Source organism: Gymnoscopelus braueri (genome assembly GCF_963280865.1).
Source record: "Gymnoscopelus braueri genome assembly, chromosome: 12".
In the NCBI taxonomy this organism is placed as follows: domain Eukaryota; kingdom Metazoa; phylum Chordata; class Actinopteri; order Myctophiformes; family Myctophidae; genus Gymnoscopelus; species Gymnoscopelus braueri.
In genome coordinates, this window is record NC_137614.1 from 27131235 (window position 1) to 27149871 (window position 18637).

The window sequence follows — 18637 nt, forward strand, 5'->3', positions numbered from 1 at the left end:
ATTTTGTCCACTCAAAATATATTTTCTCTCAAATGTCTGTCCAACATATATATATATTTTTTTTTTTGCTGTTTTGCTTCATTTACCCACCACCTTCTGTACAAATTGTCAAAGAAGGAGCTGTTCAATAAGGTCTTCATATTTTTAAATATTACATTGTCCTTTGATAGGCCATTCTCTGCAATCAATCACTCGTCAAAGTGTGTGATTGAATGCAGCACTAAGAGGCAACTAATTAAGCACCTCGAATGAAACACTAGATAGACAGATCATAATGTGACATTTCTGAAATGCCACAAATACCAGAATCAGTGCTACTCCGAGGATATTGTTAAAAATTAAAGGATGCATGACCTTATTTAGATGGTTTTACAGAAATATGTCCATACTTTGTTTCGGGTTATTAAAAACAACTCTCAAAGCTCAATCTCGGTTTTCCGGACCACACAAAGACAGACTTTGTTGTTCCTTTGGATTGTCTTTGGCATCACTTGTAAGATAATGACTTAAAATATTGACAGTTTAGATTAGAAGGACTGTTCTATAGCAATCAGGGAGGTTTTGATGGCATTTATTACAGTGTTTAGTTTAGGGACTGTCATGCTGATGTGAACTAGCTCATCATTCCAATGCTGCTTCGTGCCTTTCATCTTTTACTGAGTCCTAAAAACACGTGTGCAATTTACAATTCATCAGCAAGTGTTAAGACTGTTATTGTTGGTCCACTGCAAGGCCTGTTTCCATTGTAAAGACTGTTGAGTGTTCTGCTGGAAAAGGGCACATATGAGAAACCTCACACGTCTCTCCATCAGCCAACATTTTTCTTGTCATTTTTCAAGTACCCACAACTCCATGTATAAAGTACGAATGAGAGAGGAGGGCAGGAGGCCCATGATATAGAAAATGTCCAATGAATGAGTGGCATATGTTCACTCACTATTGTCAGATAGATACAGGACCAGGTCAAGGTTTATTTTTAATATGTATAATGTTGTCTTTGTGTACTGTGGAACATCGCTTTTTTTTTTAAACAAAGCCTTTTAAATAAATAAATATATGTTATATAAAAAATGGCATTGACCAATTGAAAGATTATTATATACATTGGGAGCAAGGAAATTGCTAGAACTTCAACAAAAGGCAGGAAATGCCAAGGTTCAGTCCATCTATACATTTATCTTCCATCTTCCATCTATACTATTTGTATTGCTTGAAAAAAAAAACTAAAAACTTTATTTTACTTTATTTTATATCTCACATACATCATGTTCTTACCCAAGATGTGTTCTATGAATCACGTTGCTTCATTTTCAGAAGGAAAGGCCATGCAGTTAATATCCCTTCGGTTCCCACAACTGCAGCTTTATGGCACAATTGTGCACAGTCTGAATTGTTTAGAGGACTGAACGCACCAGAAACAGTGTATTCAAGCATTGTTTCTTATTGGGGCTATAAACTGTCTAGACAACACTCCCCTCTTTTTCACCTTGAAGGACATTTGTTGTTTTTTTCTGAATACATTGGCTTGTCTGTCTCATAATTATCAGCCAAGGTATCATAAATTCTACTCTGGATTTATGCATGCTTCATTTAACTTTAGAGACAAAATTAACATCCAAGCCTCTCTGTAAGACGTTGACTTCTCATGCCATGATTAAGTAAGACACACATTGTCTTAGGCTACAGTGCATGCAGAGCAAAATGTGGAGTGTTAATGTAAAACAAATACACATTTTTACAATTTCGGATCTAATTGAACACCATCTGTTTTAGCAAAATCTTGTGCATTCATTTAACTTCGAGCGTGTGCAAATTAACCCTTATGTGTCAATTCTGTACCATTATGGGTACATTTTTACAGGCATGTAAGACACCAAAAACCTTTCTGACTGTATTTGGTGACCTGTGACAAAGTGAGTCTCATCAAACCATTGTATTCACAGCATACTGAACCATTGTATTCACAGCATACTGTAAATATAAGCAGTTTCATTTTCATTAAATAAACATTTATAAACTCCTAAAACCTTCCAAGAGTGGTATTAGTCAGGGTCTTGGATCTTGATAAAATAATTAATAGCTGTACACAGTAAAATCCTCAGTGTGTATTTAACTTTTAACTCTGAAGAGAGCACAGTCCATTTGGTACTCTTGTCTTGTCTCTACTCTTGTCTGTTAAATGAGCACTAAGGATTTTATTATGTATGAAACCACCAAATATTCTGGTCTATCTACTTTCTCAATGCTGCAATCAATTCTTTCTCACCCAGAACATTCACCAATCCTATAATTATGACACGGAGATTCTAATTATCATTGAATATGTGAGTAATGCTAAGTGTTGGGTTTTAAGGAAGAATTATAGTTCCACTAAAAAAGTTGTTTCAGTTGAGTTTACCACTCTACCAAGCAAATTGGAACATCTGAATATTTTTGTATGTTTGCACATACAAGGAATTTGTCTCTGTGAGGTTGGTGCATTACACTGATACATGTAAATATAGACGTAAGTACTGATAATTGTAAGACTACAATTTCAGGTAAAATATAATGGTATTCAGGGCCAGTGTGACAATAGTCCTGGTCCTGGCATAACCCCATTTTAACTGATAAAGAAATAAGATGATCACTCGCAATTAGGCCCGTAACGATACAGTAACTGCATCGATGCATCGTTTTGAATTTTCAACGATCTACTATATCGATATGCAAACAGCTAAATATCGTATCGTTTGACTTTGAATCGTATCGAATCGTTTTGCAATGCAAATAATCGTATCGAATCGTTCTGCAATGCAAATAATCAATTATATCAATACTAAGTACTTTTAAGAAGAAGAAAAGAGAAAGAGGGGTTTATATCCAGTATCCAGGTATTTATTTTTCACACAGAATTTTTGGGTAAATAAATAGTTACTATATCGATTTTAAATCATTGAATCGAATCGTATCGTTCTAAATTAACCTGTCCTGTATCGTTCATGTATCGTATCGACTAAATCGCTGAATCGAAACGTATCGTATCGTTCTAAATTAACCTGTATCGTTCATGTATCGTATCGACAACCAAGTATCGTGATACGTATCGAATCGTTGTTAAAACGTATCGTTACACCCCTACTCGCAATTATATCTCCAGCACCGAATCCCTTGACTTCTATCATGCTCCTCAGTACCTGCTTGGGGAGACATAATACGTTGTCCAAGTCAAGGTGTTTATTGTCACATCACATAATGATACTTTGGATGTTTATTCTCAACAGTTATAGTGATCTTACTGAAGCACAATTTAATCAGTCCTATAAGTCAAAACGATAAATGATCACATCTAGACTTTTCAATTCAGGCAGATAGTAGGATACAGTTGCCTTTAGTTAGTAGGCCTGGATTATAATGTGGCCTCCCCTAAACAGCTGACCAATGATACAATTTATAGGATGGTATTCTGCACAAAATACATTGAAATAAATTGATTTAGACTGTACCCCGCAGGGAAATTTAACTTTTTCTCAGTAACAAACATTTTCATGAACAGTGACAGACCTATGACCAGTGGTGGAAAGTAACTACATGTAGGCTACTCAAGTACTGTACTTTTGAGGAATTTTTACTTTACTGGAGTATTTCCCATTTTCAATACTTTTACTTCTACTCCACTACAATTATTTGAGAACCCTAGTTACTAGTTACTTTGTAGATTTTTTATTATTATTAAAAAAACATATTAACCATATACCACAGACATATACTTTGGCAATTTGAAAATAGCCCATCTACAATCTCACAATGCATCGCTTTGCGACACATGAGCTTGTAGATCTGCTAGTTTCAAAGGATTGTATACCTAATAAAAACTTGTGAAATGGGACATTGTGCATAATGAGTACTTGTACTTTTAGTACTTAAGTATATTTTGATGCTAATACTTTTGTACTTTTAATCAAGTACATGTTTAATACTGGTACTTTTACAACGTATTTTAAGTACACAATGCGAGTACTTTTTATTATTATTCATGCAGTAGTAGGATACACTTACTTTTAGTTAGTATAGGCCTAGATTATAATGTGGCCTTCCCTATACAGCTGACTAATTATACAATTAATATGATGATATTCTGCACAAAACAAATTGATTGAGACTGTACCCCGGAGGGAAATTGAACTTTTTTCCTCAGTGACAAACATTTTCATGAACAGGGACAGACAGACCTGTATGACTTACCCTCCCACCACCCTCCCACCGTTGCGTCCATCCACTAGTGGCTGCTTACACCCGCCCCCTCCTGGCACTCTGCTTTCCTCATCAATAGGACCCACATTTGAATAATGTGTGAGCTCTTGGACTGGAGCCAATCAGCTGTCAGAGGACCATGATAAATCGCAATGCATTATTGATAATAATAATTACGACGTTGACATGCGCATTTCTACTCGAGAGGCTAATTTTCCTAAAGAAGGGAGGAAAATCGTAGCGTTATTATTTGCCCCCGATGGTTGGTTGTGGCACCATGTCGAGGCGCAAGCAAGCAAAACCCCAGCACATCAACAACTCAGATGAGCCTGGATCGGCACTAAATGGTGAGTTTGGTTCAGGGAAAGTTGGCGATAAGTTTACCATGTCGTGCTGCAAACTTATGTATATTTGATCGAAGAGTTCGGGGCCATTTTACATTGTTTCTGTCGCACTTTGACCTGTTTAGCCTTATGCTGACCCTTGGAACACTGACCATGTTCCGAAAATAAAGCACCGTGTTCTGTCTTCTGTGGAGCTAAAGATGAGGGATTAATATCGGAACTTTTTTTTAACGAGTGCAGGTGAAAATCTGAAGACGCTCTAGATTTATCAGACAGTTTGCCAGACTATTCAGACATTTATAACTTTTTTTTTATTGAAAACGTTTACGTGGATTACATCGTTTATAATTAAGCTTTGAATCAGACGTCGATTTTCGCCAACGTGTTTTCTCTACTGGTGTGTAAGATACAGTTGAAAATCCATCTGCTATTGTTGTGTGAAAAAAGTGTTGCCATCAATAACCTGCTTGAGTATAACTTTAATTAAAGCACAAAGTGGTTATTTGATTGGGAAACTAGCTGTGATGATAACATAACTTTGATCGGTGTGATTTCATTGGTTAATATGTCTTTCAAACTTTGTTTATGGACTCTAATGTTAGTTTTTACCTGGTACTGTTCGAGTGACTTGTGAATTTTGGGGATGGATGATTTTTGACTTGAGTGTTGGATGGTCGTCTGAAGTTATGCCATTGATGCATTTCGGGTATACAAATATTATTATTTTAAACATTGTACATGTTCTCCACGTTTCCACAAACGTGTGTAGAACAGGTACAATGTTTAAAATAATAATTTGTGGACACGCGGACGGGTACCGTGCGCATATATTAGGCTATGTTAAGTTTTAAACAAAGGTAACCACAACCGTGTATGAACTATGAAATGTGACTAGTGGGGAGTACGCTGACCTAAAAGGCAATAAATCCCCCAGTTTAATGCATGACTGTTTCCTTTGGTACATCTGTGGAGAGGTGGGGGATGGAGCAGTGGTCTTTCTGTGGAGACAGACAGGGTGGGGGTGCGTTTGGTGTTGCCATATGCAACAAGCCCCTGCAATGCTCTTGATATATACACCTCAGAATTCTGAAACCTCGAATAAGTCTTATTAAGGTCGGTCCACACAATGCAACTGGCCTACTTGCAACCATTATATCCAATGGTAGTTGCAAGGAGTTGATGTGGAATGGCCTTTAAAACTGTTTTGTTGCAAGTATTTGCGACTAGTTGCATTGGTGGGGTGACTGGGGTCTGGCCTTTTAGATGGAGACATGAAGTTCTATATTAATCGTTTAGAACATTTCATTTTTTTGGGTCATTTTGTGACTTTTGTAGTTTTTAACTCAGAAATGTTAACGTGTAGTCTCTCTCACCTCGTGTCACGAACCCTTTAAAATAAAGGTGATAAGATTCAGGCCATGCGCCATCAAGTGGTGATGCCCTTTCACTTCACCTCAATTGTGTTAGAGGTTTCGTGTTGGACCCGTTTGACTTTGTTATAGGCTATTCTATTCGTTTTGAGAACTATGGGGTGGTGTATAAATGTAGCCCCCAAGCCAACATATTGAAGTCGGTTTATTTGAGCATATAGCTTACTTGGCACAGGTGCCTTTTGCACGGCAATGCCTGCAATAGTGTGGGTCTGTTTACACTAGGCTGCAATGCAATTTGCAATTTGCATGACTACACACCTTTTTTCGGGAATCATTTTGACAATGCTACTGGTTTTGTGAAATGACCCCCTAGTGAGCAGACAATATGAAAATGTATCCTATCTACAGTGGTGTAAAGTAACTAAGTACATTTACTCAAGTACTGTACTTTTTTCAAACAATTTTTTACTTACTGTATTTTTACTTTAGGCCTATTGGAGTATTTCCAATGTTCATTACTTTTACTTCTACTCCACTACATCCAAGAGGCAAATACTATACTTTTACTCCACTACAATTATTTGAAAACTTTAGTTTCTTTGTAGATTTTGATTATTACATTACAAAACACACATTACCCACTTCAGCACTTTATACATTTCCGCCATTTGAAATAGCTGAGCTTGTAGATCTGCTATTTTCAAAAGATACATTTCGGCCATTTGAAATAGCTGAGCTTGTAGATCTGCTATTTTCAAAAGATTTGTATACATTTGTAAACTTGCGAAATGGGACATTCTGCATAATAAGTATTTCTACTTTTGGTACCTTAAGTACATATTGTTACCAATACTTTTGTACTTTACTCAAGTAAATGTTGAATTCTGGGTTTTTACGTAACAGATTTCTACAGTATTGATACTTCTTCTTAAAAAAAAAATTTAGTACTTTTTCTACCACTGCCTATCATCTATAGCTAAAATATCCGTGGTTTAAACTTACTTTGACTTTACATTATGCAAGACAAGCTGTGTTATTGATTATTAATTAAAGACTTACATTCTGATCAGTAGTCTACATAAGAATGTATTAAACACCAATGTTGATTTAGCAGTTTGTCAACATTAAATGTTTATCTCTGTAGCAAATAAATGCAGTGTCCTGATGAGGTTTTAGTGTTTACAGTAGATGGATGCCCTCTGCTGGCTCTTAAGTGCAATTGGCAAGTTCAAGTTTCAACTGTAAGGTGCCATTCTTTAGATTCATTGCTTGGCCACATTACTTCCCAATTACCTTTGGCATTATCCTTATCCACAACTGAGGTGTGTAAGTCCACATCATCACACACCTGCATTAGGACATGCAGTATGTGATTTATTTAATGAAAGTGTACTTAGTATTTATAGTATGCTGTGAATTTCTGTTTGTAATGTTAAACTTGATGTCATTCTGTTTATAGGCATCGCTCCAGATGGTGAAACTGAAGAGGCAGGGAACGAGATGAAGAGGTTCAAGATGGACGAGACCAGGGCCTGCAACAAGTGCTGTGCTGAATTCTTTGATGAGGCAGAGTTTCTCGACCATGAGAAAAATTGCACTAAAAGTCAGCAGGTGGTCATCATGAATGATGGCGAAAGAAATCAATTGCTTAAGGAATATTCACAAGGTTCTCCTGAGGGCCTCACCAGTGACCATGATGATGGACAGTCCAGCAGCCATTCCCCATCGAATAGCAACACAGAGCTGATGGAAAGGGTAGAAGAAGGAGAAACAAAATTGAACACAGAGCATTCAAGCCAACAGGAAGAAGCAGAGATGTCTTCTTGCGCAGAGGTGCCTTTCCACACCTCGCCCAAGGTGCAAAATTCGAACGTCACCCTTGAATCAATGCCTTCCACTAAAGTGGCTGTCACGCAGCATACGTCCACCCACATATTATCTGCCCCCTTGTCCCAGATCACACAGCAGGCTATCCCAATGATTCTGGAACAGTTGGTTTGTCTGCAGCAACAGCAACTCCAGCAGATCCAGCTCACGGAACAGATCAGAGTTCAGGTAGCCATGATGGCCCCCCAGGGTCTCCACTCGGCACTAGGGGCAGTGGTGGACCCCCTGAAAGCCCTCGGTGCCCACCTCTCTCAACAGCTCTCTGCTGCAGCAGCTCTGATTGGTAAAAGAACAGGCTGCCAGAGCCTCTCTATGGAGACCCTGAAGCACGGAAAACTACCTCTAACCCATGGCATGCCTACCTCTCTGGGTGGAGGACCGGGCACAGTGTCTTTTTCTAAAACAGACATTTCGAAGGACATTCCAGATCTGGCAAGCCGCCTGCCAGCACTGCTGCCCCTTTCTCCGGCAGCTTTGGCTTTCCCCAATGCTTTCCCCAGCCTCCAAGGGGGGGCTGACTCCTTTAAGAAAGTAAAGGCAAAAATTCCTAGCCTGCCATCAGACTCAAAGAATGGTGAGTCGTTGGTAATCAGGCATAAGTGCAAGTACTGTGGGAAGTCCTTTGGGAATGACAGTGCTCTTCAAATACATGTGCGTTCCCACACTGGAGAGAGGCCCTTCAAATGTAACATCTGTGGGAACCGCTTCACAACCAAAGGAAACCTCAAAGTGCATTTCCAAAGGCATAGGGATAAGTTTCCTAATATCAGGATGAACCCATATCCTGTGCCAGAGCACCTTGACAATGTTCCCACAAGTAGTGGCATTCCCTATGGCATGTCCATGCCCATAGAGCTTGCCAACATGGTTGATATGAAGCCCATACTTGATATGAAGCCCATACTAGCTCCTCCAGTTACTGCGATCCACCCACCACCCATGCCAGCTTTCAAGCCCACATTTGAGACTTTTAGGGCTGACCCATTCACCCAGAGACCCTCTCCATCCACAGGGGATGGGGCATCACTTACCTCAAACATGTTTGGCCATGAGATGGGGTTGGATCAGAACCAGGATTCCAACATGAATGGAAATGCCATCTCAGGAGAGCAAAGCTCCGGAACGGCAAAACTCCAGCAGATGGTGGACGGCCTAAAGAGAACCAGTGACCCAAACGAGTGTGTCATCTGCCATAGGATCCTCAGCTGCCAGAGCTCCTTGAAGATGCATTACCGCACGCACACAGGAGAGAGGCCATACAAGTGTAAGATCTGTGGCCGTGCATTCTCTACCAAGGGCAACCTCAAGGCCCATTACGGAGTCCACAGGGCTAATACCCCTCTGAAAATGCAGCACTCATGCCCCATCTGTCAGAAAAAGTTCACAAATGCAGTGGTTCTACAGCAGCACATTCGCATGCATATGGGTGGGCAGATTCCCAACACCCCAGTGTCAGAAAATGAAACCGCTGGATCAATGGATTCCTCTGTAGCAGACGAAAAGCTCATGGATGCTAACAGTTACAACGAAAGCATAGATGAACATGAGGCAGAGCTGGATGCCGAGATGGATTCCGATGAGAAGATGAATGACACCTCAGATTCCCTCCCACCGTCAACTTCTGAGGAGCAGCAGCCTCCTCCTCCTCCATCCATTTTTTCCAGCTTGGATGTTCTGAAGAATCTTACTTCAGCACTCGCACTGAAACGCCAGAGCAGCACAGCATCAGAGAGTGAGAGGAGGACGCCCAAAGAATCCCCCTCAGCTCCCAGGGAGCTGGAATATCAGAACGGCCGTAGTCCCGCCATCTCAGACTCGGCCATGTCGTTTCACTCCTCTTCCCCGGTGAATTTCAATATGGGAAGCAGCCTGTCAAAGTCTCCTGAATATGGAATGGCTGAGGACTTTTCCCGTAACGGCTCGAGGCAGAACTCCGACAGTGGCGCTCAAGATGGCAATGAGTCGAGTGGTGCCCTTGACTTGACGGCACCCAATAGCTTCACTCCTAAAGCAATTAAAGAAGAAGCTATTAAAGAAGAACCAGGCCTGTCCTTCTCTAATGGAGACTTCTCTAATGGAGACTTCTCTAATGGAGACTACTCTAATGGAGACTATGGTGAGTTTATTGTTTTATTAAAGTATGAACAGTTGTATGTAACTGGTTGAATGTGGAATGTATGTAATCTAATCCCCCCCCCCTTATCTCTACAGCTCCCAGTCACATGCCTTTCATGAGGATGCCTCCAAGTCTGGCCAGCCTTGACATGAAGATCCCTCAAGAGAATCCCCTTGGACCCCATGGCTTGTTTGGTTCCCAGATGTCTCAGGGCGCAGGCATGTCCTCTGCTAACAGTTTGGCGAGGCGATCGACTAGACAGCATTTGTGTAATAACTGTGGGAAGAACTTCTCTTCAGCAAGTGCCTTGCAGATCCATGAGCGCACCCATACAGGGGAGAAGCCGTTTGCCTGCACCATCTGTAGCCGGGCTTTCACTACCAAGGGAAATCTCAAGGTAAGATGTTTTACCCTCATGTGCATATGGTGATACTGTTTAACCCATGATCTGAGGCCGATTCTGCAAATGCCTTCTAAATCTGTAGTTCTCACACTTTCAAGGTATATTTTTTTCCCCAAAAATAGCAGATGTACAAGCTCACAGTGCGGCACGAAGTGATGTGCAATGAGCTTGTAGATGTGCTATTTTTGAATAGCCAACGCTAAAATCTAAAATGACACGTATACTTTCCCCGTTTAATGGGTTAAAGCAATTGGATCAATGCTTTTTTGTTCACAGCAATGTCCATCACTTATCCTTTTTTGTTCACAGCAATGTCCATCACTTTTTTTCTAATACTTTTGTGTTTTTTTTTAGGTACATGTTGGAACACACATGTGGAACAACACATCAAGGCGAGGCCAGCGTTTGTCTTTGGATAATCCCATGGCCCTGATGGCAATGAACTCTGAAGCCAAGATTTTGCCACAGATGATGCAGGCCCCCACAGAGCTGGGCACTCCACCAATCAACTTTGACCCATCTCTGTGGAACCAGTATGCTGCTGCCTTCAGCAGTGGCCTAGCCATGAAGACCAATGAGATCTCTGTCATTCAGAGCGGCGGCATCCCACTCCCAGGGAGCCTCGCTGGTGGGCCCTTGGTTGGATCAACTGGAGGCCTCATGAAGATGGATGGGTCCCACTCTAGCATGCCAGTTACCATGGCTGAAATAGAAAAGAACAGCCCTGAAAGTGTGCCAAAATCACAATTCCCACATTTCATGGAGGAGGGTAAAATTGCAGTTAATTAGGCCTGTGACTAGTTATCTAGTCTGTTTTGAATGTTCAGAGGCAATGACGGGTACAATCAGTTTTCATAGTAAACCTTCACTGAGCATAATTATGTTTAAATTAATTGCAGTTTTCTCTCCTTCCTGATTTGAACAAATCACAAGTGTTATTTTCTTAGTTCAACTTGATATAACTACTGTAGTTGTATTTTTTTTTTTTATGCGGGTATTTTTGTTCTGTGACTTTTTTTGTTGCATATTCAGAAATTGAATGTATAACTTACTTGAAACTGCTTTACTTCAGACTGTCTCCCTGATGTACTTTTTTGAAGGATTTCTTTTACTCGAATTGTGGAGGGAAAGTTTCAGGGAGTGACTGATATTATGGACATGATGTTTTAGTGTTGATGGGGAACAATAGTTTAGCTAACCACGTTTATCTGTTCATGACTACTCTTCTATTGTGCCATATTTGAACTTTAGGAATTGTACAGTTTTGTAGTTACATGTTCTTTTGAAGAGTTATGTCATGAAGACTCCAATATTCTGGCTAACTTTGTCTTGCTCCTTGTCACATTAAGGCACTCTTGCTCACCATCTATTTTTCGTAGTATGGTTTACGATGGTGTCATTCATAAACGTCTTTGTTGGCTGCTGAGATTCAGTAGTCGCCTGAAAAGTTGCTAAGTGCCTAGAGTGAATTGTAAATGTTGCTGTTGACTTTTTAATGCACCATAAGATTGTAATGAAGGTTCTGTCTGTGATACTTCAATATGTTGTAACCGTGTAGCGTTTAAAATTTTCTTCGTAGTTGTTCATCCCAGTTTACAAGAATCTATTTAAAGTTTTCAGCTCCTTGTACTGCTGAAGACTCACTTTGGATTGCTGATTTCTGAAGGTTACAAACTTCCCAAATGTTTTCATACCTGCACTTTATATTTCCTTTTTTTTTTTGGGGGGGCGGGCGGGTGTTACATTTCATATTTCTTGCTTTTGTTATAACCATGATGGTCATACTGGAAGAGGGCAAATAAACAATGTTGTCATTTTCTTTCCTCTTATGTTCTTTTGATAACAAATGTACAACTTCTCCCAATTATTACAAAGCTGTAATCTTAGGTTTGTTAGTTGATTAATTCTGACATTTTTCTACGTTCTTGTATCAACTGTTATAGCATTTGTACTATTTATATTGTAATATGGCGTTTTGGAAGCGTACATTTCTACCTCGTCTAGATTTTAGTTTTTCCTTGAGCCTTCCTAATCTCAGTGCCCTGTACATTCTCCAATACATTGAGTATGTGATTGATATGATCTCATTCTCAACCTGCTGAGTTGGATCGTACTGAATGTACCACTGGACACTTTACGCATCTCAGAATGGTCAGAATAGTTCTAGGCTCCTACTGTACATTCCCCATTGATGTGCATTTACCAAGTTGTGCCTTTCATAATGTGTCAGAACTGCTTTAAAGTTGTCTCCTACAATTCAAGAAAGTGAGCCCTTTTGGCTTGTTTACAATGTAAATGTTTCTTTAAATTTTTGTTTCTTCACCTACATGTTTTTTGAAAAATAAAATCAGGGTGGCTTTTCAAATGTTTTCATTTTTATGGTATTTATTTTAATCATGGACCAGTGTAAATGTTTGGTTCAGTCTTGAAAATGTTTGGTCCCTTCAAAGCCTAATATTTCCATGCTGGCTTGATCTTGAGTATTTGCATCATCCCTGATTTGCATCATCCCTGATTTCCCTCAAGTCACCTTTTAGATTGGAAATTGCTGATCTCCAGTACTGGCTATCCAATGACTTGATTAGTTTAGTCTTATCCCATTATCAATTTGCATCCTCGATGAAATACATTTGCATCCACAACTAAAGCATGATGCCCAACGCAATTGTCTTTCCACAATCAAATTAAGTCAACTAGCCTGTTTTTACTACAGTGTCTTGATGCAGGCCTATGGACATGTTCACATCATAGTGAGGACAAAACTAGTAGGCCTATTAGGGCAGTGGTTCTCGGTCCATGTACTCTCAGGGTTCCTTGAGGGGTTGAAGTATGTCTCAGACAGTACATTTGTATACTGTCAGAGTTACACAACCAAATGGACCCTGACGGTTCATTTGTATACTGTCAGAGTCAAGGAGAGACCATGACATTAAAAGTTTGAGAACCACTGGATTAGGGTATCACAATTTATTGGTCTTAAAAACCATGAAAACCTTGAAAATGCTAGAGCTAATAATAAATAAATAATAAATGCATTAAAACGCCCTAATATAATGTTTTCCACGGAAAAGACGTAGTGAATAGTTGCCCTGGTTACTGTCTTGCTGCTGTTGCCTACCACCAGAAGCAGACAATCCCAGAGTGACAGATAGAACAGCCTCCGCCCAGAACACAGAGACAGCGAGGTGATTGTTGCCCCGCAGCTTCGACCGGGTCCCGGGAGCTGCAGGAATAATGACGGACAATATTCCACTACAGCCCGTGAGACGCCAGAAAAGACACGACAGTAAAAACAGGAATGGGTAAGGAAGGGTATTGAATGTAGAGCAAAAACATACGGTCTAAAATAACAAAAGTGATCATCAGATCAGATGTGAGTTACATTATGCTCGTTCGCTAATGCCGATTGCACTTGTTTACAGTGTCATCGGCATTGTCCCTGATATTACTACTGAGCGATGTCGCGTTTTATTTCTAACAAGCTAATCGCTGTGGTTCAGTTATAAACGCGTTGATGTTTATTATGTTTCCATTCATCGTTGCTAAAAAGCTCCAAACGCTACAGCGCCAGAAGACATCCTTGTTCCGGTTGCTGCTAGTATCGGGGCAAGTGCAATGAATTGACGCCCATGCCAATATTTACTCTATTGGCTCTAGTGGACTGACCTAATCTGTCAGTGTACCGAATAGGCCACAATTTACATGTTAGTTTGACTACCGTTTCCAAAATCTGTCTGTGGGGGGGGGGGGGGTGTAGTTGTGAATTATTGTAGAATTATACTGTAACTCGCGCACAAGACCAGGGCCTTAGTTTAAATGATGGAGAAACACCTAGCTGCTAGTCACGACAAGCAGGCTATATAGCCTGCCAACAGACATGATGATGTCACACAAATGAGAAACACACTTATTACAAATGGATCTGGTATTCAAACGCCCAACATGTTATCAAGGAACTGTACAAAAAGAGCAATGATGATTATTTTATTTATTTTTGGTTTGTAATGGGTCTTTAAACAGGCAAGTAAGGCCCTGCATCCAATTCACCTGCCTCAGAGTTGGGATTATTGTACATTAGTAAATACTAATGATGTATAAATGTATTATTTCAGATGTGATTGCAATGTCATGTAGATCTGTAGCCTATATACCTTAAAGTGTAAGGCTGAAACAGAAGGCTGTGCTAGATTATACAGAGGATTAAACTAGACAAACATGCAAAACTTGAACCCCTGGAGGGCAAGAATCGTTTGTGCAGTGTCATCTCTGACATCAGGGGGATTGGTCTGTGCCGGGACATGTGTCTTGAAGACCATATGCTGTAGTTAGCCAATTTGTAGACCTTTCAAACAGTATTTAGCCAGGGAGCAGTCTGTTGTTTCATTGTTTGTCCATCATGGCTACAGAATAACGTAACAAGAAACACCACAAAGACAGAAACAGCTCTGTTTTAAGTGATGGTTCCTTTCTTACAGTGGTGGAAGAAATACTATACAGTGGTGGAAGAAAGTAGCTAAATAATAATTTGCTGTTTAAGTAAAGTAGCAATACACAATGTATAAATACTCTGTTGCAAGTAAAAGTCCTGTATTCAAATTGTACTAGAATAAAAGTACCAAAGCATTGGCTTAAAAAATATTTTAGAAAATAGCAGATCCACAATTTCGCAACGCATTGTGAGCTTAGATTGGCTAAGTTGATTTTACTAAGTAAAGTAAAAGTACCTCAAAATTATACTCAAGTACAGTTTTTGAGTCAATGTACTTAGTTACTTTCCACCACTGCTTCCTTATTTAAATAAGGTAGTAATGTGTTAAACATGGTTTATTAGGTTTACAATCAGTATTTGATAGTTCAGGAAGTAAGGCAAGTATTGAAATCACCGCATGATATGAGGTCACTATGTTAACTAAAATGGAATGTTTGGGTAGGGTGGAGGGACTGGAAGGCCTATTACATATGAAGTTAATATTTATTCTCTGTGTCCAATCTCTATAGTCCCTCATGGTCACATTGCTCAGCTTTGTCTGCTCTGTGGGTTTGTAGCTTCAATAAGCAACACATTAACAACGAGACGTCTACCTTTTGGTCTAAATTGGGCAATATGGAGAGATTGTCTCTTCTCTAAACGATATCTTCTCTAAACCAAAACGATGGAGCTTGCACCAAAACAAATGTCACCCACTTCTTTACGCCTGTAAACCTGTGATGTGACAATAAAGATGTTTCTGATTATAGATGGCAGAAAAGGCTGATGTATGCTTTTGAATAAATCCTGGTTTTGAATAAAGCTGTGCGGGGCGGCAGTGGCTCAGGCGGCTGTGTGTCGAAGTGTCCTTGAGCAAGACCCTTTAACCCCTAACTGCTCCCGATGAGCAGGTTGGTGCCTTGCATGGTTTCCTCTGCCATCGGTGTGTGAATGGGTCAATGTGAAGACAATGTGGAGAAAAGCGCTATATAAATGCATTCCACTCACCATCTACTATAGGTCAATGAAGAATGAACTATATGAGATTTGTCAAAACCAAAATAATATTTTTTATATCTTATCCTTTTTCTTGTTAACCCATTCAACCTGGGAACGCATCTGTGTCACTTTAGATTTCTTTGGCTATTCAAAAATAGCAGATATACGAGCTCATAGTGTGGCACAGAGTGCCGCGCTATGAGCTTGTATATCAGCTTTTATTGAAAAGTCGTGACAATTGTGCAAATCTTTGAATATATATTCTACAGTACAAAATGTCTTCTAAATCCTAACAGTTTTTTGAAAAGGCTAATGTTGCTATATTAGTGGTGCTCCAACTTTTCCATGTCAAGGACCAGGATGATATGTATTTGGCCGCGGACCCCCATCTCAAAATATGTTGTTCCAGGGAGGGACCCCAGAAGCACAGATCGGAGTTAAAAATGTCCGCTTTAAAACATATTCAAAGATTTGCACAAACTTTCAAGATTTTTCAAAAATAGCAAATCTACAAGTTCCGTTTTTTTAGTAGCCAAATAAATCTAAAATGACACAGATGCGTTCCCAGTCTAAAAGGGTTAATGCAATTTCACTACTAGAGCCCCATTCACATAATCAAGTCCAGTTATAAAATAAAGAGCGATTTTTATGAAATTATTTTTGCTGCTCTTTCCCAGGTGCTGCCCGTGGTCGAGATGCTGTGGCATGGGGGACTTCCGTCCCCGCACTGTGTGGCTGGGCCACCCAGAAAAGAGGGAGCAGAGGTACCCCAGGAACGTCATTAACAACCAGAAGTACAACTTCTTCACCTTCCTGCCTGGGGTGAGTGTCAGTCAGAGGTCACTCCCCTACGCCTCTCTCTCTCTCTCTCTCCCTCCCTCTCTCGCACGCTTGTGCTCGCTCTCTCTCTCTCTCTCTCTCTCGCTCTCTCTCGCTCTCTCTGCCTGGTCCTGATTCACTTTAAAGGAGCGGTTTAGACCAGGGGTCTTCAACAGGGGATCCGGGACCCCTAGGGGGTCCTCAGAGTTACTACAGGGGGGCCGCCAAGTCTTTGTGTGATGGGAGCTTTTTTCTGTCTTTTTTTACATTAACCACTGGTTCTAGCATCCCTATTCTGAGGGGAACATTAGCCGAAAAAAGCAGATCTACAAGCTCACAACGCGTTGTGCACTTGTAGATTGGCTATTTTCGGCAAAGAGGTTTGGTGCAGAGGGAAAAAAGTCCAGTGGTTATCTGTCTGAAAATACACATTAACATGAGTCCAACACAACCCTACACAATGATAGTGCTGTCAAACAAGTCTATTAAATCTATGAAAAGGTTTAATCTGCAACACAATTTTATACAATATGTAGTGGGGGTCCCTGCTTCATCTCTTTCTCAGCTAAGGGGTCCTTGGCTTGAAAAACGTTGAAGACCCCTGGTTTTGACTATCCAGGGAGCCGTAACATTGGGATATTCTTTGAAATGATCGATGTGGCTTTCACCCTTGCACAGGAAAATCCTCTGTTAATTTAACTCTGAAAGTGTACAAATGGAACCTTACAGGTCCATCTCATTCCATTTGTACAATTAATTGGGTGCCAGAGGTTTATTAAAATATTATACTTTGAGTGCCAGTATTTTTAACAATTTTTGAACCTTTTTCAAGTAGTCACAAAATATTTTCAGTGATCACCGTCCTCACGGTGATCCCCTCATTACACACATACAGGTCTCGTACAATCGGGGGGAAAAAATTAAAAACATTCGGTAATCCGTTCCATAGTTGCAGCCAGTTGAAAATAGTTAAATTAACATTGTAAAAAAAAAAAGTACACAGGAGCCGAGATACAGGTTTTTGAAGTCATAAGTTAACCAGGAGGTGGATTGGAGTCTAAATCTTGTAGGAGTGATATCTCCTGTTGCTGTGAAGGAAAAAAATGAAAAAAAAAACTTTTTTTTCTTTCTTTTTTTCAAAAAACGTATATATACGGTTTTGGCACTCAATGTTAGTATGGCCAAAACCGTATATATACGGTTTTGGCACCCAATGTGTTAAGACTCCGATCTAGACTTTTAGCCTTGTTGCACTCATATCTCACCCTGGATGAGAACGTTTACTAAATGCCTATCATCAGATTGTTGGCTTACCTCTGGGATGCTTGGAAGCATGGCCCCTGGTGACACTTGTCACTAGATGTGACTGCTGTCATCAGATCATACCAGCAGTCATTTTGTGACAAATGCTCAGTGGTCTGCAATGCTACAGGTTATTTGAGGACAGATCTGTAGGCAGAGCTTGCTATGATTCCAAACAGGGTTTACAAAGTGCTTTACAAAATATGTGTGTAAGATAATTTAAAAAGCAAGAAATAAAAATAAAAGGCTATAAAATTAGGAGTAGAAATAGTAAAAGATTCACAAATTTGTTTTTAGGAGAAGCTTAAATAACATACTTTTCCAGTCAGATCTCCTCAGGTAAATCATTCCAAAGCATACAATAGAGCTAGAGCCTGACCGATATATTAGACTTTTTTTTATGACCTAGGGATAGCCAAAAAGGCAGCATCTGAGGATCTCTCAAATGTTTGTGATTCTGTAAGCAGATGAATGATCATGAAACAAAACTGTGTTGGGCAAAATATGTCTGATTTAACAACACAAACTATGACTTCCTCTGAACTGTAAGTACTGCAGGCCAAACCGGTTCAACATAGGAAACCAATAGTGTCAATTACATTCATTAATAAGTTTAGTTTTCAAGCCAAGTTGTCGTTGTTTCTTTTTCTTGCAGGGAAAATGTCACAACTTCAAATGATATTGTTTTCTAAA

General features: G+C 39.9%; 2 protein-coding genes across 2 annotated transcripts in view; both read left to right on the forward strand.

The window, feature by feature from the left end:
* The first annotated feature begins 4501 nt into the window (after positions 1 to 4501).
* sall4 (spalt-like transcription factor 4) lies at positions 4502 to 11846 on the forward strand. The gene is made up of 4 exons (XM_080444148.1): positions 4502 to 4580; positions 7410 to 9953; positions 10049 to 10350; positions 10711 to 11846. Exons 1-4 carry the CDS (start codon positions 4511 to 4513, stop codon positions 11143 to 11145), a joined length of 3351 nt encoding a protein of 1116 aa, XP_080300274.1. The 5' UTR covers positions 4502 to 4510; the 3' UTR covers positions 11146 to 11846.
* Positions 11847 to 13518: 1672 nt separating this feature from the next.
* The window catches only part of atp9a (ATPase phospholipid transporting 9A), a 34480-nt gene continuing 29361 nt past the window's right edge, over positions 13519 to 18637 (forward strand). The window contains exons 1-2 of the mRNA XM_080444179.1: positions 13519 to 13658; positions 16501 to 16645. Coding sequence (XP_080300305.1) covers positions 13591 to 13658; positions 16501 to 16645 — 213 coding nt within the window. The 5' untranslated portion in view covers positions 13519 to 13590. The remainder of the gene's footprint in view (positions 13659 to 16500; positions 16646 to 18637) is intronic.